This window comes from Sprattus sprattus, assembly GCF_963457725.1.
Source record: "Sprattus sprattus genome assembly, chromosome: 21".
Classification (NCBI taxonomy): domain Eukaryota; kingdom Metazoa; phylum Chordata; class Actinopteri; order Clupeiformes; family Clupeidae; genus Sprattus; species Sprattus sprattus.
This window is the reverse complement of record NC_137919.1, coordinates 15,270,248-15,290,905: the sequence shown is the minus strand read 5'-3', so window position 1 is coordinate 15,290,905 and position 20,658 is coordinate 15,270,248. Positions and strand designations below refer to the sequence as shown.

The following is a 20,658-nucleotide window of genomic DNA, read 5'->3' as shown; positions in this document are numbered from 1 at the left end:
GTTGGACTATGCAAGTTTTTGATTATTTTCTCTCTCTTTCTATCTGTCCATCTTTCTCTCTTTCTCTGTGTCCCTCTCTGTGTGTCTATCTATCTCTCCCTGACACCCTCTCTCACTCTTATTGCAGACATAATTTTTTGGCAAGGACATTTTGGCTGCAATAGCAAAACAGCATTTGCATGAAGTGCACACATAGCCCATACAAAGACAAAACAACAACTCGCTGTCTGCCTTTTGTTTCTCTTACTCCTACTCTCTCTCTTTCTCTCCCACTCTCTCTCTCTCTTTCTTTCCCGTTCTCTCTTTCTCTCTCACGGCTCTTTTTTTCTCTCTTTCTTTCCTGCACTCTCTCTTTCTTTCTCTCTCTCTCTCTCTCTTTCTCTCCTGCTCTCTCTCTTTCTCTTACGCTCTCTCTCTTTATCTCTCTCTCTCTCTCTCCTTTTACCCCGCTCTCTCTTTATCTCCCTCTCTCTTTCCCTCTCTCCCTCTCGATCAATCACATAGCAAAAAGAAACATAAATAGATTTAGATTGTAAATACAACAAACAAACTTGCTATATAATATTTATATCACACCACACCGCACTATACTTCCTCTCTTTTTATTTCTTTTCTTTCGATCTTGCTCATCTTTCCTCTCTTGTCCACATCCACTCTGTTTTGCTGTGAATGTCACTGATGTTGATGTGGCGTGTGAGAGGAGGGCACAGGCTCTCTGACCCCTACTCTAGCAGCTGTCAGATGCCCGATTGGGCACGATTGCCCATGTTCTGCCCTGTTTACCTCTGCGTGTTTGTGTTTGCATATGTGTGCGCAGGTCAACGAGGAGCAGGTCAAGCAAATGGAAAAGGAGAACAGCTTCATCACCAGGTGGAAGGACACCACAGTAAGTCACCCCATCTCAAGACCGCCCTGCTAAACAGAGCCTCTTTGGCATAACTTTGTGTGTATGTTATATATATAATAAATATATTTATATATACAGTATACAGTATATATATTTTCATAATGGAGAAATGGGTGTGTCATACTGGTAAAAGCATGCATACAGGGACATTTTTACTGTGTTTTTTTAGAACCAGCAGTTTACCGCAGTTTACCTCAGTTTTCATCAGTTAGAGATGTTTGCATGTGTGTGTGTGTGTGTTTGTGTGTTTAAGAGAGACATAGATTCTTCAGATGATGTCATTTCAATCCTCATGTGTGTGCATCGTTGCATATGCTTGTATGTGTGTGTGTGTGTGTGCGTGTGTGTGTGTGTGCGTGTGTGTGTGCATGCCTGAGCCTGATGGAAACAGGAAGACATATTTTTTCCCGTCTTGTCATTTCTATCCCCCTGCGCATGTGTGCATTTGTGTATCCATCTGTAAGCGGTCTCTCGCGGGTCACAAAGTCATCGGTGAGTGCGGCAGTGCCCATCCCGCAGGATGACACCGCTCCCCGCTAAGAGGTCGGCGTGCCCGTTAACCTCACCTGTCTGCCGCTTCATGCCTGGATGACGGCGCTCCCGGCAAAACAATTTGTTCAGATAACCTGAACCAACAAATGAATTTGCGGCACACAGCCACAACGTCCGAGGGAGAAAAAAAGTTTCAGGACTTTTTATTGTTTTATCAGGATTGTGAATAGTCTCAGTGCAGTCACAGATGAGAGAGATTACAAAACAGGTGCTTTTTGTTTTCGAACTTGGTGGTGTGTGACTGTGTAGTGTGTGTGTGTGTGTGTGTGTGTGTGTGTGTGTGTGTGTGTGTGTGTGTGTGTGTGTTTTAGGGGGTGAGCAAGCAGGCAGGCACACACACACACACTCACACACACACCCACACGCCCACAGAGGGAGACCAAGCTTGGTCTATGAATGCCTGGGCTTGAATGGAGCCCTGATTGCGCGTTGCATGAGGGCTGTAATCTGTGTTTGGCATTGTGCACCACGCCTCACACATACACACACACACCATTCAGCTCTCTAGATCCTTCCGCTCAACATGATTCCACCTATTCCTCCCTCTTTTCTCTCTCTTTTCTTCATCTCTCCCTCTCTCTTTTCCACTTTTGCCTCCTCTCTCCCTCCCTCTCCTCACCCAACTCTTCTGTCGCAGTCTCCCCTTTCTTTCTTTCTTTCAGCGGGAGATGTTAGGCGGTGGACATTATTCTTTAGATGACTCCATCTGCTGTTGCAATGGCATTGTGGTTGTCTCCTTAACAACATGGTGGTTGGTCAGACCTGTAGGTTGCCATGGCAGACCACAGAGAGCGACTGTAGAGAAGCAGATGCCCCTCTTCAGAGTAACACTTTCTTCCACAGCAAATATGCCTAGGGGATCTCTGTAGTCAGTCACAGTCAATGTTATACAACAGTTTTATAAAAAACACATGTTTTTCTGGAAGAGGCACTGGGATTCAGCGACACTTATAACTGTAAGCTTTGTCAAGATCCTTTCAAGAAAGAGTCAGGAATTACAGGCTGCGGCACTGGTAGCCTTTCTCTACTATTCTAGTATTTTTTTTTTATTTTTTTTTAAAGATATGTTTTTGGGGTTCTAGCCTCTAATCAGACAGGATAGTGAAAGCAGACAGGAAATGAGCTGGAGAGAGAGATAGGGAGTGGGATCGGGAGTAGGATCGGGAAATGGCAGCGGGTCGGATTCAAACCTGGGTCCCCATGGGCATTCAGACCCATACATGGTCGGGGATGCTTCTCCTATTCTGTTTCTAGGGTTATTCTATTGTATTCTATTGTATATCTAGGCACTGGTTATCTCCCTGAGCTGGAGAGATAAATCCAGTTAGGACTTACGACCAGGCCATCGTTTATGATACTACTGTGGGTTTTGTTTTGTTATGTTGCACTGAGATACAATGAAAGGGAAGAGACATCCAGGGAGAGATGAAAACATAGGTCAAAGCAGACATCGTCAGACAATGTTGTCAGTCAGGGAGACACTCTGGTGGAAATGGGCGAGGCGGTGAAATGAAAAGCGAAGAAAACAAAGATACAGAGTGAAAGAAAGAAAGGAAAGAAAGTGGAGGATATGGAAAGAAAAATAGAGAGAGAGAGAGGGAGAGAGAAAGAGATGCGGTGTCCTGCTCAGTATGTGATTTTGTTGGATGGACTGGGAAGCCCAAGCAGGGCTGAGATGAACCCGAGGGAAGTCAGCTGTGACCTCCTTTAGACCCTCCTCTCAAGACCCTGCTGTCAGTCAATATGCCCTCTTTCTCTCCCTCACTCCCCCCCTCCCCATTTTTCTCCATCTCCTTCCCTTCCTCTCTCCACCTCGCTTCTCTCTACCTAGTTCTCTTTTGGCGTCTTAATATTTTTCTTCTTTCCTATTTAGTTTGACCTCTTCAAGGTCTCTAGTCCTTCTTTCTTTCTTTCTTTCTTTCTTTCTTTCTTTTCTCCCCCTCTTTAGTTGGAGTGTATTTCAATTAGAGTAATTGACATCAGTTTTTTTGTTCACCTGGTGCTCTTTGTGAGATTGTAGAGTAGTGCAGATCTGTGTGACCTTGAGAAAACTACGCCGTCGGGTTATTCATAGTGAAGCCTTCTCTGACTTCATGCTAGCATGCAACCTGCAATTTTCATTCAAAAGAAAGCTGAACTTTGCCCTGCCGACTTCTCTGCACTGAGTGCTTTATAGTTGATTATAAATGGAAATGAATGGAAAGGTTCTAATTGCATACAGCTCATTTGTGTTTGTGTGTGTGTGCGTGTGTGTGTGTGTGTGTGTGCACATGTTCAGCAGTTTTCTCCGGCAGGGGATCTTATCTTTGAAGTTTACCTGGAAAAAAAGGAGCCAGAGACCTGCCGCATAGTCAAGGTATGTTGTATGTGTGTGTGTGTGTTTGTGTGTGTGTGTGTGTGTGTGTGTGTGTGTGTGTGTGTGTGTGTGTGTTTGTATGTATATATATTGTTGTCTCATCTGTTCCTTTGTGTGTGCACGTGTCGTGTCGTCTTGTGTGTGTGTGTGTGTGTGTGTGTAAGTGTGTGTGTGTGTGAGTACATAACTCTGGTTCATCTTAATCCTGAGGGCTTTAACACGGCTGTATAAATTAGAGCGGTGCTAATCTAAGAGCCGTCGGATTTAATTGTGTGAGTAATTGCATTTTATCAGCAACCAAGCTGCACCTCAAATGGACTTACAGTGCAGGTGTGAAATTGTGGCTTTTGAACGCATGTTTATGTCTATGTGTGTGTGTGTGTGGAGATGTGTTGTCATGTCTAAAGGTGACATTAACCTCCTTGTCTCCTCTCAAGAACCTCTTTCTCTCTCTTCCCTCCCATCCTTGTCTTTTTTTTTACTTTTATGTTTGTTCTCTCACTCCTCTCTTTCCTCTTCACTGCCTCTCCTCTGCTAGCTGTCATCCGAGACTGCTGTTCTTTCTGCCCAAGGGGACCTTTGTGTGTGTCTGTTTCTGTGTGTGTGTGTGTGTGTGTGTGTGTGTGTGTGTGTGTTTACAGCAGGAGCATCCTTTATTTCCCACTCTACTTGTGTGTGAGTATGTGTATGTACAGGTATGTGTGTGCTGTGTGTTTGTGTACAACAGCAACATCCTGAATCTGCTCAAACTAGTTGTGTGTGGGTGTGTGGGTGTGTGTGTGTGTGTGTGTGTGTGTGTGTGCACATGTGTGTGTGTCTGTGTTTGTTTCCTTGAGTGTTTGTGCATGTGTGTGTCTGAGTGTGTGTGTCTTGTCAATATTACCCCCCGCTCCTTGGACCCCCTGGAGATTGAGTTCAAGCAGAGGGCGTGTGTGCTGACAGCTCCGCTGTGTCATTCCCTGGGAAACAAAAGCCAAAAGAAGACATTAAATAAGCACGTTACCACATCATGTCATTCTCTTACAAGGTGTCCAAAAGACACTGTGATTAGCCCTGTCACAGATTATCCCAGATCTCTGTTTCATCGCGTCTGTGGAGATGGGTAGGAGTGCAACGGCTAATGTTCATGTTGTGCCCCCCTTGTGGCAGGTTTCTCCCACAATGCACTCTGCTGAGCTGGCCAGCTCCACCCTTGGAATGAGTGGCCTGAAGGGGACAAATGAGGACCTGTGGATCACTTATGAGGTCCTTGACAATGGAGAGCTGGGTATGCTTTTCAGAGGCAGTGTGTGTGTGTGTGTGTGTGTGTGTGTGTGTGTGTGTGTGTGTGTGTGTGTGTGTGTGTGTGTGTGTGTGTGTGTGTGTGGGTGTGTGTGTGTGTGTGTGTGTGTGTGTGTGTGCGTGCGCGGGCCAAAGCCTGCATATTGGGACATTAGGAGGTGAACTACAGTATTAAGAACTGAACTTTTGTTGTGTCTGCGTGTTATCTACAGACATGAAAGAGAAAAAAGAGAAGAGAGGTTGGGAGTGAGAGAGAGGGAGAGAGAGAGAGAGAGAGAGTGTCAAAATGAAGGATTAGCTACAAAGGAAATACAATTGCCAAAGTCATCCTTAATGTTTCCTTCCCTGCACACACACACACACACACACACACACACACACACACACACACACCCTCATCCATCAACATCACTCACTATTATGATGGAGTGAGATGTTATTCAGTCACTGCAGTTGTTCTCTGAGTTGTGTGGCTTTAAGAGTGTGTGTGTGTGTGTGTGTGTGGCTCTGATTCTGTTAATGGACAAACTGTTACTCAGACTGACAGCTGCAACGGAGTCACACCCTCCACTTTTGTCTTTGTATTTCTATTAGATTTCATCCAATGTTTGACACAAAGTTGCAAATATATTGAAAGTGTGTGCTGCTTTTTCTGTTGGTGAAGACACGGACAGCTTTTATATGTATGAATGGCAGGGTTGGGAGCCATTTGAGCTTGATGTCTACAATGTATCATTTACATTTACATTTAGTCATTTAGCAGACGCTTTTGTCCAAAGCGACGTACAAGGGAGAACAATCAAGCTAAGAGCATTAAAAAACCTGGTGTAACAATAAATATTGCTTATAAAACGACATAGAAAGAATAAAAAAAGAAGTGCGGGCCTGTTGCTGCTTAAGTGCAGGTTGAGCCAAGGTGCCAGTTTAGGAAGAGAGGTGCTCTTTGAAGAGTTGGGTCTTCAAGAGTTTCTTAAAGGTAGGGAGGGACGCTCCTGCTCTGGTAGTGCTAGGCAGGTCGTTCCACCAACGTGGAACTACAACTGAGAATAGTCTGGATTGCCTTGCTTGCACTGGGGGCAGTGCCAGACGACGCTCACTGGATGAGCGCAGCGTCCTGGGTGTGACATTTGCCCTTACAAGAGCATTTAGGTAGGTGGGAGCAGACCCAGTAAGCACTTTGTAGGCAAGCATAAGTGACTTGAATTTGATGCGAGCAGCTACTGGCAGCCAGTGGAGCTCAGTGAGTAGCGGGGGGACATGTGCCCTCTTTGGTTGGTTGGTATGTATGTACTTGATGATCATTTATATATAATTATCATTGGTAGTGCACACAGACAGAAACACACACACACACACACACACACACACACTGTCATCTGTCTGTATCTTGTGTCAGAGAACACCTCGCCATTTCCCTAATGAGACAGTCCATCCTCAATGAGACGTTAGGTCCGCTTCAGTAGTCTGGTGTCGCCATTTGCCATTACGTGTCATAAACCACCATTCATTTTAATTTTGACCGCACTGTGAACACAGGAGACACAACATTTCCCCTTCACACCTGCCTTCCCAAACCAAACCACAGCAAGAGGCCTAGGCCTAATAACAATCCTAGCCTACCCCACTACTTTCCTATGTTTTGCTAAATACGCTAAAGCTAAAAGTGTCTGAGGTTAGTGCAGTCGAACCTGGCACCCTCTTAAGGACAGTAGTGATCAGGCATGTGAGCTGCAGCAGTCCTGGTAAGGGCCTGCTTCTGTACTGTAGAAATGTGGTCTGGCACCTTGGAGAGGATTTGTTTTGCAACTCACCCTGTACTCAAATTAGCACATAGGCTGAAATGGAGATAGATAAGAGTCATTTGAAAAAAAAGGCACATTTTATATCAGTGAGCAGTCAGTCAGTGATTCACTAAAAATGAAAATCAGTTATCATACTGTCATACATTTATGGAGTATACTTATACCCCAGAGCTCCAGCATCTAAAATATACTGTCCATTCCAAAAAAAAACTAAAAAACTGTTTTTGCTTGAATGTTTGATGGTTGCACGCAAACTTTCAAATACTGTCCCGCCGTTGAAAAATTTAAAGCCTACAAATGCGCTGGATGGTGAAATCATCTCAGCCAATTCCAGCTCCACTGTCTGAAATGGGGACACGTGAGGAAAATCTGTGAGCCGTGTAACTTTTGGAAAAGTGTACAGCTGCCGCAGAGCTACATTAGTTCATATCGCGCCTCCTATTGCTAAGATTGCACAGCACACCAGAGACAAAGCTACTGATGAAAAGGGGGCGCTTGAGGGGTGGGGCGAGTTGCGTGACGGTTTGGTGTTTGGTTCGGTTTGGTGTTTCTGAAGATATTTAGTGGCGCGCCCGGGAGACAGTCCCAGGTCCCTTTGGTTGTCTCACACCCATTATAAATTAGTCGTGCGTGTTAGGGGGCTGTCTCCCATTCGAAAGAACTAAAAAATTAGATGTGATTGGATTGATGAAAAAGAAGAACAGTGTGTGTGTGTTTGAACAAGTGTTTGCGTACGTGTTTGTGAGTGTACGTACACGTTACGGATTTCATCCGTGTTATCCTGTTCACAAATGAGAGCTTGATAATGGGTCTATTTTGCACATGACTGTGTTTTCTAATCATGTTCAGATTTGCTTAGGATAATTGCGAAATTGAAGTACATAATTATAAAAGTGATGGAAAGAGGGCAAGAAGAGAAAAAAAATAGCAAATGGTTTGTAATGGGTTTTTCATTTTTTATTTGATGGGGTTCCCATACGACACTAAGCATTACACTCTACACTTGATGCTAAGCACAGTTTTGGGACAGCATGGTGGTGAAGTAACAGCAAGAAATTAAATCTAATATCTTTGCAGTCAACCGTGAACATTATTTTTCTTTCTATGTAAACCTACACTAATGGCCTTTTACCCATAATGGTCTTCTTTTTTTTTGTACATCTAAGTTCACTGACAAACATTAGTGGTAATTAGTATTTAGCTGTTATTAATAAGTTAGCATGACAAGGTTATAACATTACACAAGAAAGACTGAATACTGTTACATTGTCTATTAAGATGTTTTTTCGCTCAATGTAATAGGTAGTTGTAACTTAATGTGTTGTTAAGTGCAGTGTACTTACGTACATATGATTACATTCCATGAACAGATTTACTTAAAACTTTTGAATTAGGTAGAGGAGAAGGGTTAGTAATGTGTAAAATGTCCTTCTTGTTAAAGGCACCCAGTGCAACTTTCGAGGCTTAAAAATAAACATTCAATTTCTAGTCTTTTTTACACGTAGTAAGTTTCAATAACTCCATACGATTACATATCGACATTCAAGGAGCAAAGATAAGATGTCGTTGTGTGGTGAGAACTGATAGAAAATCGATAACAACAACAATCGCCGCCATTTTCTTTATTTTTTGTTACCTACAATAAATAAAGCAGGATTCCAGTCAATGGAAAAATGGCCTCTCCACACCGGCGATTGTTGTTGTTTACGATTTTCTATCAGTTCTCACCACACAACGACGTCTCATCTTTGCTCCTTGAATGTCGAAATGTAATGGTATGGAGTTATTGAAACTTACTATGTGTCATTGAATGTTTATATAAAGTTGCACTGGGTGCCTTTAAATAGCATAATTAAATAAAGTACTTTCTGAAATTCTTTGTTCTCTGGAAATAATATAAGCTTTATGCACTGGGTTTTTTTTGGACACAGAACGACCCCTGCACTACAAAGAGAAGATTCTGGAACAGGTCTTAGAGTGGAGCTCCTTGGAAGACCCCGGCTCTGCGTTTCTGATCGTCAAAAAGTTTCCAGGCGCCAAGCTACCCCCAGCCCGTGCAGGTATAGCAGTCTGGCCCACACACATACCGCAGTCTGGCCCATACACATACAGCAGTCTGGCCCACAGAGGTACAGCAGTCTGGCCCACACAGGTACAACAGTCTGGCCCACACAGGTACAGCAGTCTGGCCCACACAGGTACAGCAGTCTGGCCCACACAGGTACAGCAGTCTGGCCCACACAAGTACAGCAGTCTGGCCCACACAGGTACAGCAGTCTGGCCCAAACAGGTACAGCAGTCTGGCCAACACAGGTACAGCAGTCTGGCCCACACAGGTACAGCAGTCTGGCCCACACAGGTACAGCAGTCTGGCCCACACAGGTACAGCAGTCTGGCCCACACAGGTACAGCAGTCTGGCCCACACAGGTACAGCAGTCTGGCCCACACAGGTACAGCAGTCTGGCCCGTGCAGGTACAGCAGTCTGGCCCACACAGGTACAGCAGTCTGGCCCACACAGGTACAGCAGTCTGGCCTGCACGGGTACAGCAGTCTGGCCCACACAGGTACAGCAGTCTGGCCCACACAGGTACAGCAGTCTGGCCTGCACGGGTACAGCAGTCTGGCCCGCGCAGGCACAGCTGTCTGGCCCACACGCGCAGCCCATCACCAGCCCATCACCCCTCCATCATCACCATTATGTCCAATACGCCCCCTATCCACGCTAAAGCTGCTGATTTGCCATAAATGGGAGCAGTTCCAAACACATGCTGAATTGGAACTTGTACAGAAGCTTGCTTGGACTCCCTGACACTAGCCTACCTATATGCTCACTGAGCAGCCACAGCTCTGAGACTAGCATACCTGAGCAGCCACAGCTCTGAGACTAGCATACCTGAGCAGCCACAGCTCTGAGACTAGCATACCTGAGCAGCCACATCTCTGAGACTAGCATACCTATATGCTCACTGAGCAGCCACAGCTCTGAGACTAGCATACCTGAGCAGCCACAGCTCTGAGACTAGCATGCCTATATGCTCACTGAGCAGCCACAGCTCTTAAGGGCCAGTGGTTCCTCCCTTTTATTTCCTCTTTGGTGTTTGCCTAGTACCACAATATTCATATTCTGCAGTGCATTGTCCGCTGTAATGTTGTTTCTAGACGCTGCGCATTTCAACCACAAAAACAGTGACTGCCTTCATATCTACTCACGATTCTAATCCGCTCTCCAGCAACACACTATTAATTGATTCTTCCAGTACCCTTACTGAAAGGAACAGGAATACATTTTTTTCTTGAACAAGTTGCTTGAGCTTAATCCTTTTCCTTTCCTCAGCTCTGCAAGCCATTAACCACATCAGTAAGAGAAGACAATAGGAAGGACCGGCCCTTTTAATGGCCTTTTATTGAACAGTAATATCATGTGGAGCCTGTTTTTTTTACCCTCTAAGAGAGCAATGACTCAGGGGCTAAGCTTATCCATGTGGAATACATATCTATTAGTCTTTCCACATCCGTGGACTGAGTTACTGTTATATCCCATAGAGTGCATTAATGCATGGTGTATGGATGGATGTATATTTTATATACTGTATGTAAGCATATCATGTGGAAGATACGGGAAAGGCTGAGCGCTTTTTGTTTGTGTGCATGTGGGTGGGTATTTGGGTGGGTCTTTGTGCATATGTGTTGGTTGGTTATATGTGCATGTATGTGTATGTGTACCTGAATGTGTGTGTGTGTGTGTGTGTGTGTGTGTGTGTGTGTGTGTGTGTGTGTGTGTGTGTGTGTGTGTGTGTGTGTGTGTGTGTGTGTGTGTGTGTGTGTGTGTGTTGGGCGGTGGGGGTGGTTTGGAGTGGTGGTTTGGTGGGTGATTGTGTGTATGTGTGGCCTCTTATATGTCTGTGTACGTGTGCGTGTGTTTGTCTGGTGTGTGTGCTTGTTCACAGAGAGACTGAAGGACTCAATGAAGGGGGAGCAGGTGAAGTTCAAAGACGGATCTTCCAAGCTGCTTTCAAGCAACAAGTTCCAGGACCGCTACCTGATGCTCAAAGACAAGAAGCTTGTCCTGTACAAAGACATGAAAGTGGGTACCAACATGTTTCATTCAATCTCACACTCGCCCCACCATTTTCTTTCTGTGTGGGCAAAAACTACAGTGCTAGTCTACTAGTCTCATAGTCTCCTAGTCTCCTAGTCTACTAGACTACTAGTCTACTGGTCTACTAGTCTACTGGTCTACTAGTCTACTGGTCTACTTGTCTTACTAGTCTACTGGTCTACTGGTATACTAGTCTACTAGTCTATCTGTTCTACTAGTCTTACTAATCTTTTACTTACTAATCTTTTTTTGGTCTGTGCTGGCATGATGAATTAGAATTTGTTTTATTTTGCTATTTGAATGGGCATAAAAGCATCTCGCATTCAACACCACTGCAAAGAGAACATGTAGTGTTCCTCTCAATGCCTTCCCTCCCTCCCTCACTCTGTTTGGCCTCTCACTCTCGCCTGGAGGGCCAGAGGCATGGACTGAAAACAAACAGCCACTAACAATCACAGCAGCCAAGCAATGCAAACTCTTAATTGTCTCTAATTGCTAATGCCAAGCACCGAGCCATCAAACTCACCAGCGTGTGTGTGACTGTCTGAAATATATGTGGGTAGACATGGATGTTTATGCCTTTGTGTGTGTGTGTGCCTGGGTATGCCTTCATAAATGTCTGTGCATACATGTGTATGACTGTGTGTGTGTTTATGTATGGAAACCCTTTGTCTCTTTCATTCAGACATTGGTTGTACTTTGCGGTAATTCATTAATTGATGGAACAGGTGAACCAAGGCTATACTACAACTGATCCTTATGTCTTAAGAAGTAAAGGGCTTGTTGGTGAGATGCTGTCAGGATAAAGGCTGCAATGTCATATTAAACAAATGTTCTACATTCTTCATGTCAAAAAGTAGGAAAAGACATTTTCCCCATTTCATAGTAAGGAAAGATATACAAATACTACAACAGATGGAAGAGGAATTCACAACATTTAGCTTGAGGCAATAGCACTTTCTCCTCCCGACTTTCCTCTCTCTCTTTCTCTCTCTCTCTCACTCACACACACACACACACACACACACACACACACACCTCTACACACACACACACACGCATTAATACACACACATGCACCCCAAGGCCTCCCCAAGGTATATGATGCATAACGCACCAGTTAAGATGTAGTTTGTAGAAGTGTGTGAAGATGTGTTAATAATTGATCTGAGGGAGGTTGGAGGGGTAGGGGGTGGTGGGCAAAGAGGCGAAACCACTCTGAATGAAGGCTGTTCTTTTCTTAATTAGCCTAATGTAAGCCTGCTTCAGAATGTGGCTAATTATCACACTGGGAAGGTGGAAATTATCAGTCTTGCGGAAATTTAATTGATATTCTCGAAGAATAGGTTTCTTTTATTGTTTCTTTAAACCCAGCATCGGGGGACACTGTGCGGGGCTGACGGGTTTGAATTGCCATGTGTGTGCATGTGTGGTTGTGCACATGGTGTGTGTGTGTGTGTGTGTGTGTGTGTGTGTGTGGTGATCGTGTGTGCATATAGGTTCCTTTCGAAATGTAGTTTCAAGCCAATTTAAAGAACAAGAAGTATTAAGTAAAAATAAAAGCATAATAGAGGGTAAGAAGGTTATATTTATGTTTCACTAATTCATTTTAAATTCTTTGTATAATCTACTTAACGTCACACATAGAATGGTTGTGAGGTTAGCCAGAAATCAGGGTGGTGACCACTGAAGATTTTACATAAAGAAATAGCTTAAATGGAACAGTAATGTATAGGAGGCACGTCCTTCGGTGGTCAGGTGAGGAATTTTCTTCATTGTCAGAAATGATTTCAAACACATCACCAGTATGTTTCTTTCGTATTGTTCACATACATTACAGCCGTACGTCTTCTTGGCTACTTCCCCTCAAAACGACATATTAAACTACAGCTATTAGCAACAGTCATCTGAACATTAAGTGTATCAAAAAAATGTGTCATCTCATGTTATGTCATTCTGTGTCTATTACTGACAGGTGTGATTTCTCACGAGTTTGTTGCTTAATAATTATAAACTTTATTTATTGAGCACAAACTCCATGTTACAAAATGCTTTACAGAGGCAGCATAATAAAACAGACAGTTCAGAACCATCAGGTTTTAAAAGATAAGACAGCCAATTAGGTAGGTTGATAAAAAACCAATACAGAGTAAAAGCATTTATTTCATTTTTTTCGTTCTTTTTCTGAGATGTGTTTTTTTGTGTGCCTTGTTTGTTTCAGAGCACTAAGCCAGAGAGAGAGGTGCCTTTGAAGTCGGTGAAGTGCTACCTGGGCATGAGGAAGAAGGTGAAGCCGCCAAACAGGTAAAGGCTCCAGAGAAAGTGGGCCACGTTCTAAACCACACCTGAAGACGCTTTACCCTGAGCCCTCATGATGTCATAATGACCCAGATGGAAAGCGAATAGATGCAGAGCAGGGAATGAGCATTCAAGTGAGCACACGAGGACGCTGCCATTAATTTTAGCAACTTGGCAGGCGCCTATGCATTAAAATGTCTTCAAAAGAGTGGTGCGACATGAACGCTATTAGTCAACATTAGTTTGGGCAAATTGAGGGACGTAATGGAATTGCTATAAGCATTATTAAGATGGATTTTTAATTATTTGTGCATTATTGCGTCGTCCTCATCTGTGAAGCCCGCTTTCTCGTTTGTTCCCCTTTCTCCCGTCTTCTCGAAAGATGTATGGCCCCGACGTTCCGCTCGGAGTGTGTCAACAGAACGGGCCTATCAAAATGGCCGCTGGCTTCCATTTATTTTACTTGGTAATACAATTGATTAAATGTAATCACCCTTTAACAAAACCCTCTCTGGCACCCTCTTTTTTAAATTCTCTTTCACTCTCGCTAGGAAATGGGATGTATTGCGGCAACTTTGTTTAGTTTTAATAATGTTGTGTTATTGTAATTCATGGCTTCTGTCAACAGAGAAAAAAAAACAATAGCTTTCCCCCAATTACCATCCTTCATAATTCGTTGTGTACAGTGGGAAGAAAGTGTGAAAAATGGTCTGAGGCCCCTAAGTTAAACGGCCCGATTTGCTTGAGTAAGAGTGATAAAGATGGTTGGAAGGAGAATGGGGAGATTGGAGGGATCTCGGGGAAGGATAGAGATGGACAAAGCAAGAGACGGTAGATATATAAGGCGATACAGAGTCATATCCAACTGAATACTGGATTTTGGCCGTGTTCGCAGTCATCGCAAAATTACTATCAAGCTTTGAAGCAGACTCTATATTCAAGACCCTTCAGTAAGGTTTGTAGATGCAGACTTGATATCAACAAAAGCCTTTGAATATGAAAATTGGCAAGCCATTCCATGTTGCTCATTTAGAAGAAAATTAGAAGATAAGCTTAGGAAATTCTTTCAGAGTGAACTCAAATTAGTTTAGGGGTAACATCGAATTGGCACCTGGATTTGCACACATAAACCTCTAGTAAATTAGATTTCGAAAATAAGATTAGATTAGAAAAAAAAAACATACCTTTGCATGACTGATCTGTTGTACAGACTTTAATAAGATAAGTCGCATTTGTGAAACAATTTAATTCAAGGTAAAAAAAAAAAACAATTAAGAATCACTCTGTGAAGCTGGGAGACAAGCTCAGTGTAAAGGTTTTTATCTTAACAATATCATGGTAACACAGTAGCAAAGTGAAATAGCCTGTTCTGTTATATTTCTAAATCAATACCAGGCCAATGTCCAACTGAAGCAAATTGCATTGTTTGAGTCTTTCTCCCTCTCTCTCCCTCCCTCTCTCCCTCTCTTTTTCCCTTTCTCTCAATATAGTTGGGGTTTCACAGTGTTTACGGAAAAACAGCAATGGTGAGTGCAGTTCGCCAGCTCACAAATCAGATGGTCGATGACCCTTTATACCTCTGCGTTTTCTGGTAAACAGACTCAATGGAGGGGAAGGACACAGAGAGAAAAAAAAATATTGTATCCATTAAGTTTGGGAAATGAGTCAAGCAGCCAAAGGAAATTGTGTTGCTGTGTGTTTCTGCATATTATGGGAGGTTAAGCCAAGCAGAAAAGCTGCTGTGGCTTCTACAGAAACGGATTCTACAGAATGCTGTCCAGGATGTTTCGTAAACTAATGGCCTCTGATTTAACCGTAATTGATGTAATTGACATGAAATTGATCATTCTGATTATTTACCTGTTTTAGCTAATGCATCAATCCAAATTGATTTACTAAGAGTCGTTCTTTCAGGAATTCCATACAAACTCATATTCTTTTTATTCATTCAGCTATTTGTTGAGTTAATGATGGTTCATTAATTTGGGTCATTGACCAAATGGAATCATGATTCATTTGTTTGTTTATTTTAGTTCTTCATGGAGTCAGGCCTCGTTCATTTGTTTCATTCACTCTATGTCCACCACAGGTATTTCTGCTGTGACAGCAAAGAGTCTCGCCTGGACTGGGTCACCTGTATTATTCGATCAAAGGTGAGCTTCTGGCGCTGCTCTGCACTGCCTAAAACTGGTCTATCTTCAGGTTCATCAAGAGGTGATCCTAAGGCTCAACAGGCACGCTTTCGCTAACCACACCAAGGTCATAGGTTCAGCACCAAGGCAACACACACTGAAAAAAAGCATGCTTTGTTATACCAACTATACTATACAAACTATTCAATACTATGTTATCAATACTATACCATCAGGTATAGTACATATACAACATATACAATTTATCAAAGCAAGGTTTGAATGCATGTGAATGTAAGTGTGCAGATGCATTGATGGAATCTAATGCACACGCTAACACCTGAAGAAAGGCCAGGGAGACGGGTCAACGTTTTTGTAGTTTATTCCCGAGCGCACAGCCTGCAGGGAGTCATCCCAAGCATCCAGCATGAGATTGAGAGAATGACTGCCTGACCATGAAAAGGTCTTATACCAGTTTATGTACCAGTCGTGGGAGTAGGCAGACAAGTAATGAAAGAACGTTGTGGGGTGTCTGTGGGTCGGTTCTAGGTTCATGGGAGTGTGTGGGGGGGGGGCTATCTGTGAGCTGTGTCAAGGCATATGCATAAAAATACATACAGGAAATGCAAATCAGCAAATTGGCCGATTTTATCAGCAGGCTAACAGGACCTTATGTAAACAAACAATATCTTGTTCAGGCCTAAACTGGCTTCTTTCCTACTTGAGGAAGCATGAAGGAGATTTTGTTTAAAACTACGGATCAGCTTATTAGCTAAGCGCCAACAGACGCCTTGTAAACACCAAGATCAGCACAGTTGGCACAGATAAAAGAAGTCGTTCTTACATTTTCGTTTTGGATAACAAAACGACTTAGTTAATATTCTGGGCTGGGAATGACACGTGTGTTTATCTCTCCTTCACATAAGCATTTGCCATCAAAATTAATTTGAGGATGTTGCAATGAATTGGTGCCTACAAAAGCAGACCTCAGAAATGGTTACAGCCTGCAGTGAACTGGAGGAGGGGGCCCTTTGTGCAACCTTTCTAGGTTCTGTAGAGGCAAGCCAACAAAATCTGAAATGTTGTCAGAATATATTTTTCTTTCAAAGTGTGTATACAACTGCAAAATCCACTTTAGTTGTTTTCCACAAATCTCCGTGGGTTATTCTATTTGACGTCGGTGTTGAACCCATTGCGTCATAATCTGTCAAAGAAGAAGTTGCATGAATTGATTAATATTCTATGGATTTCCCTTCTACCACAATCACTGGTTCCCAAACGTAAAAATTGGCTAGCTTTGTACAAATGTTCCTTTAAAGCCTTGTGTCCTTGTTCTACTCCCATACACAGAGCTTTTGCAAAAAAGGAGAATATGATGCCATCTGAAAAAGCATGTGAGCCCCAGTGTTAGATTGAATAGGAAATACACTGAAAGAACAAAAAAAAGCGCTTGAAACGCAAACTCTAACTTTTTTTTTTCTGTAGTTTCGGCATGAGCATACATCACATTATCTGTGGAAAGTCTCTCGGCAGGAATAAGGTTGCATAGACTGCTGCGATCTTGGCTTCATCACCCTCCCTGGATGAGACTAAGGGCTCTTAGCAGCTAGAGCTGACAAAGCATGCACGCACACACACACCCACACACACACACACACACACACACACACACAGATTCATAATTCAAATATTCACACTCACATAATCATACATTCACATTTCACACTCATGAACATACACACACACACACACACACACACACACACACACACACACACACAGTCTCTGTTAAATAATGCAAGGATGGAACAAACCGAGGGAGAGGATTGATTCAGACATTGTTTTGATCTGTATACCCTCTCTGGCTAATGCTCAACTCTTATCTGCACTTTACAGATCCTCTGTTCGGCTTTTCATTGCCGCTCTCTTTACAACCCCTCTCACCAGACTCGTTCTTTTTATTTAACAAATGGAAAAAAGAAAAAAGCGAAGACTTGTTTCCCTTTAATTCTGGTTGTCTGAAGAGGGCTTCGGCAGGCACAGACTGTGCTAGTTTTTTTTTGTCTCACTGGCGGTTTCTGGCAGTCAGTACAGCAGTAGGCAATACTCCGCTCTTTTTCATGATTTTTCGGAAACAAGAAGAGGTCAGGGATGAAAGGTCATGCCTTGGAAGTTCATGCCATATGATGAAGGCCCAGAGCCAGCCTGAAGGATCCTGACTCTACCTTCTGGATGGTATCGCTCGCTATACTCCAAGCCACAAACAGGGCCTTGTTCTGTGATGCAGTTTCCATAGAAACAGAATACATCAACAATATATATCTGTCCATTAAAAAAAACAGGGTGAGGGTGCAGAAAAAAAAAATTAAGGTTCAAGAGTTGAAGGTGTCTTTTTGTTTTTGGTATCCACTTGAAACACGTTTTGTTGTTGTTGTTGTTTGTTTGCTGGTTTTGCTGCTGTTGTTCTGAGTTGGAAGATCACGCGACTGGTCTGACCTACAGCATTGCCAAGGCAATCCATACCCACACACAAAGAGACGTATAAACAAACACATGAGGTCATCAGCAGAGGCATACTTTGTTGTCATGCTCTGGAAACTGGAGCTGTTTTGGGGAAGCGCAGCACCCAGCATGCATCAGCTCTGGCGGAATGCCCCGCATCTGAGGGGACCAGTGTTGAATGAAGATGATGCTGTGAATCTTTGATGCTTTGCTTCCAGCTGGGCGGTAGGATCCACAAGAACGGCTCATGAAACTGTCACAATGAGCTCCAAAGATCCCAGCAGGAATGCACACAATCAGAGTCCTTCATGTAACATATAGGCTTCATGTATATGTACAACCTATGAAACTTGGGCTCTCCCAGAAATGCATTTAAGAAGTTGGTACATTTGTGTGGAATGGCATTGACTTTGTAGGGCCACTAAAATAGATTCAAGTGCCAGTGGCAACAATTTAAATAAGTTATTCCCCTAAAACACTCTACAGTCAATCAGGACAACATCTTTAAACAACCAAACACCTTTTATTCAGTTTGAATTGGGAGCTCCTTGCTAATTAATTGTTAGTTAACCCCAAGTATGACCTCACTGTAATCCTCGTCCTCATCCAAAACCCAAACCTAAATCTCAAATCATAACCATCACCTCACCCTCAGCACAGCAGTAAGCCTTTTGTTATTTATACAGTTTGTGGACAAAAAAGAAGCAGGCTGTGAATGCAGTTGGGCAGAATGAGTTGGCAAGGTTGTGTTGTACATTGTACTAAATGTTGAAATGCTCCTGAGCAGAATTTCCAAAGACCTCTGAACCTTACTGAGTCATGTTATAATGCGGTGTGGTCTGCATTTTGCCTCTGCAGCATGGTAGCGACCTTTGGCCCAAAGATGGGGTGGATTGGGGAGCGGTGTGCCCGTCTGGCACCATTCAGCGGGTCGTGCCGGCCATCAGAAGAGGGTCTACCCAAACCATGACCCAAGGCCCAGTGGAGGTGAGAGGCTTCTTGATGATTTGCCCTGAAGAGCTGTATCCCTTAATCCTTCTGAGAGCAGAGTGTTTGCTAGATTTAGGTTTCTTTTACATTGAAATGTATTTCCATTAACAACTATGTATTATTATATTTACATCTAAGTATATTCAAATGTATGAGTTACTTGTGCATGAATTGCATGTATAAAATGGGGTTCTCTCTCTAGCCTCGGTTAGAAGGCTTTTGTCAGACAATGCATACTCATTACTCAGTTATGTTGCTTGTATGTGATTCTGGGTATTTAAAGGTTATTTTGAAGTGCATGGATCAGTTGATTGGCACATCTGGAGGGGGTCAAGACTGCATATTTATTTTTATGTGGGTGGCCCTGTGAAAGTTATGGCCTTTACAAGCTGTAGCTAATTAACTCTTCAGAGGGTTCAGCTGGAGTCATTAGTTATCAAATTGAAATACAAAATGCTGTACACGTAAACTCCTACAACAGTTCAGGAGGTGGTCAGTGTTGACTGTGTTTGACCAACGCTAGCTTCAACTCATAGTTAAGATCCTAAGCCACATTTGTAATGTTCTCAGAGTACTCCATTGTTCTGTCGTTTTTGATTTGTGTTGTTTGTCATTATCTGCTAGACAAAGAGGAAGGCGTCCCTCGATATTTACCGTGGGGACACGAAACCAAACCGCCCAATGGAAACCATTCACCAACGCAATGCTGCTCTCATAGCAAAGTCACTGAAACAGAAGGAGGTGCCTGGTGTTGGAGCCCAAATGACTGCCCATGGAGCAAACCAAACTCACCCTAAGCACAAAATGGCTGCCAAAGAAACAAACCAGTCTGACTTAACCAGCAAAATGGAGATTGGTGGGAAAATCCATACCGACCCTGCGCGAAAGACAGAAAGTGTTCGACCAAGCCAGCCTGAGCCAAGAAACAAAATGGTGGGCAGTAGAACACAGCAACCAAACTCTAAACTTCAAATTCCAGCCGTCGGAGGCCACCAACCAGTGACCAACCTAAGATCAACCAAAATAACTGCAGCCAAGGTACAGCTGCATGGCTTGTCCCCCACTGGAGCTCACCATTCTCCCAGAGCTCCATTGCCTTTCACAGGGGCAGTGCCTCCTGGCCTGGCCCTGCAGAAGAAGGCCATGCTGGGGACAGGTGGAGCGCAGTTACCCCCTAACCTCCTCAACGAACTCAGCACTGTCCTCAGCAAGTCAGGCCGCAGTCAAAAGGATGAGAGTTGAACCAAAGAGCAGTGGGAAGAGGAGAGAGTGATTGAGTAAAACGAGTGATTCTGTAAACGAGTGGGTAAATAAGTCATCGAGTGTGTGCTGTACTTACATTACACTTTGAATTTTTTTAACTACACGTGTACGTTGCCAAAGGTTCCTGATATTTGTGTTTTAATAATATTATTTATAGCCCATGATCAATTTTGTATGCTTTGTTTATGTTGTCTTTTTTTACCTGAGATTTTGTGTATTAGTTGATCAAGCGTCATGTATCTCCATAGACCAAAGACTTCTTTAAGAAACTAGAGGGAATGATGACAGTGAACATAAAGATGTATTTTTGGATGTGAATGGAATTGTCAGGATTTTAAGGGAGTTTTGTAACATTGTGTGAGTGTGTGTATGTGTTTGTTTGTATTGTACCCTTGTGTGTTTATGTGCATTGCATGATTCCCTTGGCTGTCTGTGACAAAAACAAACCTCAGGTGACACACTACTCTTATGGCA

General features: G+C 43.2%; 1 protein-coding gene across 1 annotated transcript in view; it reads left to right on the top strand.

The window, feature by feature from the left end:
* arap2 (ArfGAP with RhoGAP domain, ankyrin repeat and PH domain 2) overlaps positions 1-20,163 on the top strand; it is a gene marked incomplete at both ends in the record, with an annotated part of 116,906 nt that extends 96,743 nt beyond the window's left edge. Inside the window, 10 exons of the mRNA XM_080859824.1 lie at positions 818-886; positions 3,738-3,815; positions 4,965-5,082; positions 8,830-8,958; positions 10,848-10,984; positions 13,221-13,303; positions 14,788-14,823; positions 15,387-15,450; positions 18,790-18,918; positions 19,546-20,163. Coding sequence (XP_080715950.1) covers positions 818-886; positions 3,738-3,815; positions 4,965-5,082; positions 8,830-8,958; positions 10,848-10,984; positions 13,221-13,303; positions 14,788-14,823; positions 15,387-15,450; positions 18,790-18,918; positions 19,546-20,163 — 1,461 coding nt within the window. The remainder of the gene's footprint in view (positions 1-817; positions 887-3,737; positions 3,816-4,964; positions 5,083-8,829; positions 8,959-10,847; positions 10,985-13,220; positions 13,304-14,787; positions 14,824-15,386; positions 15,451-18,789; positions 18,919-19,545) is intronic.
* Between the last annotated feature and the right edge of the window lie 495 nt (positions 20,164-20,658).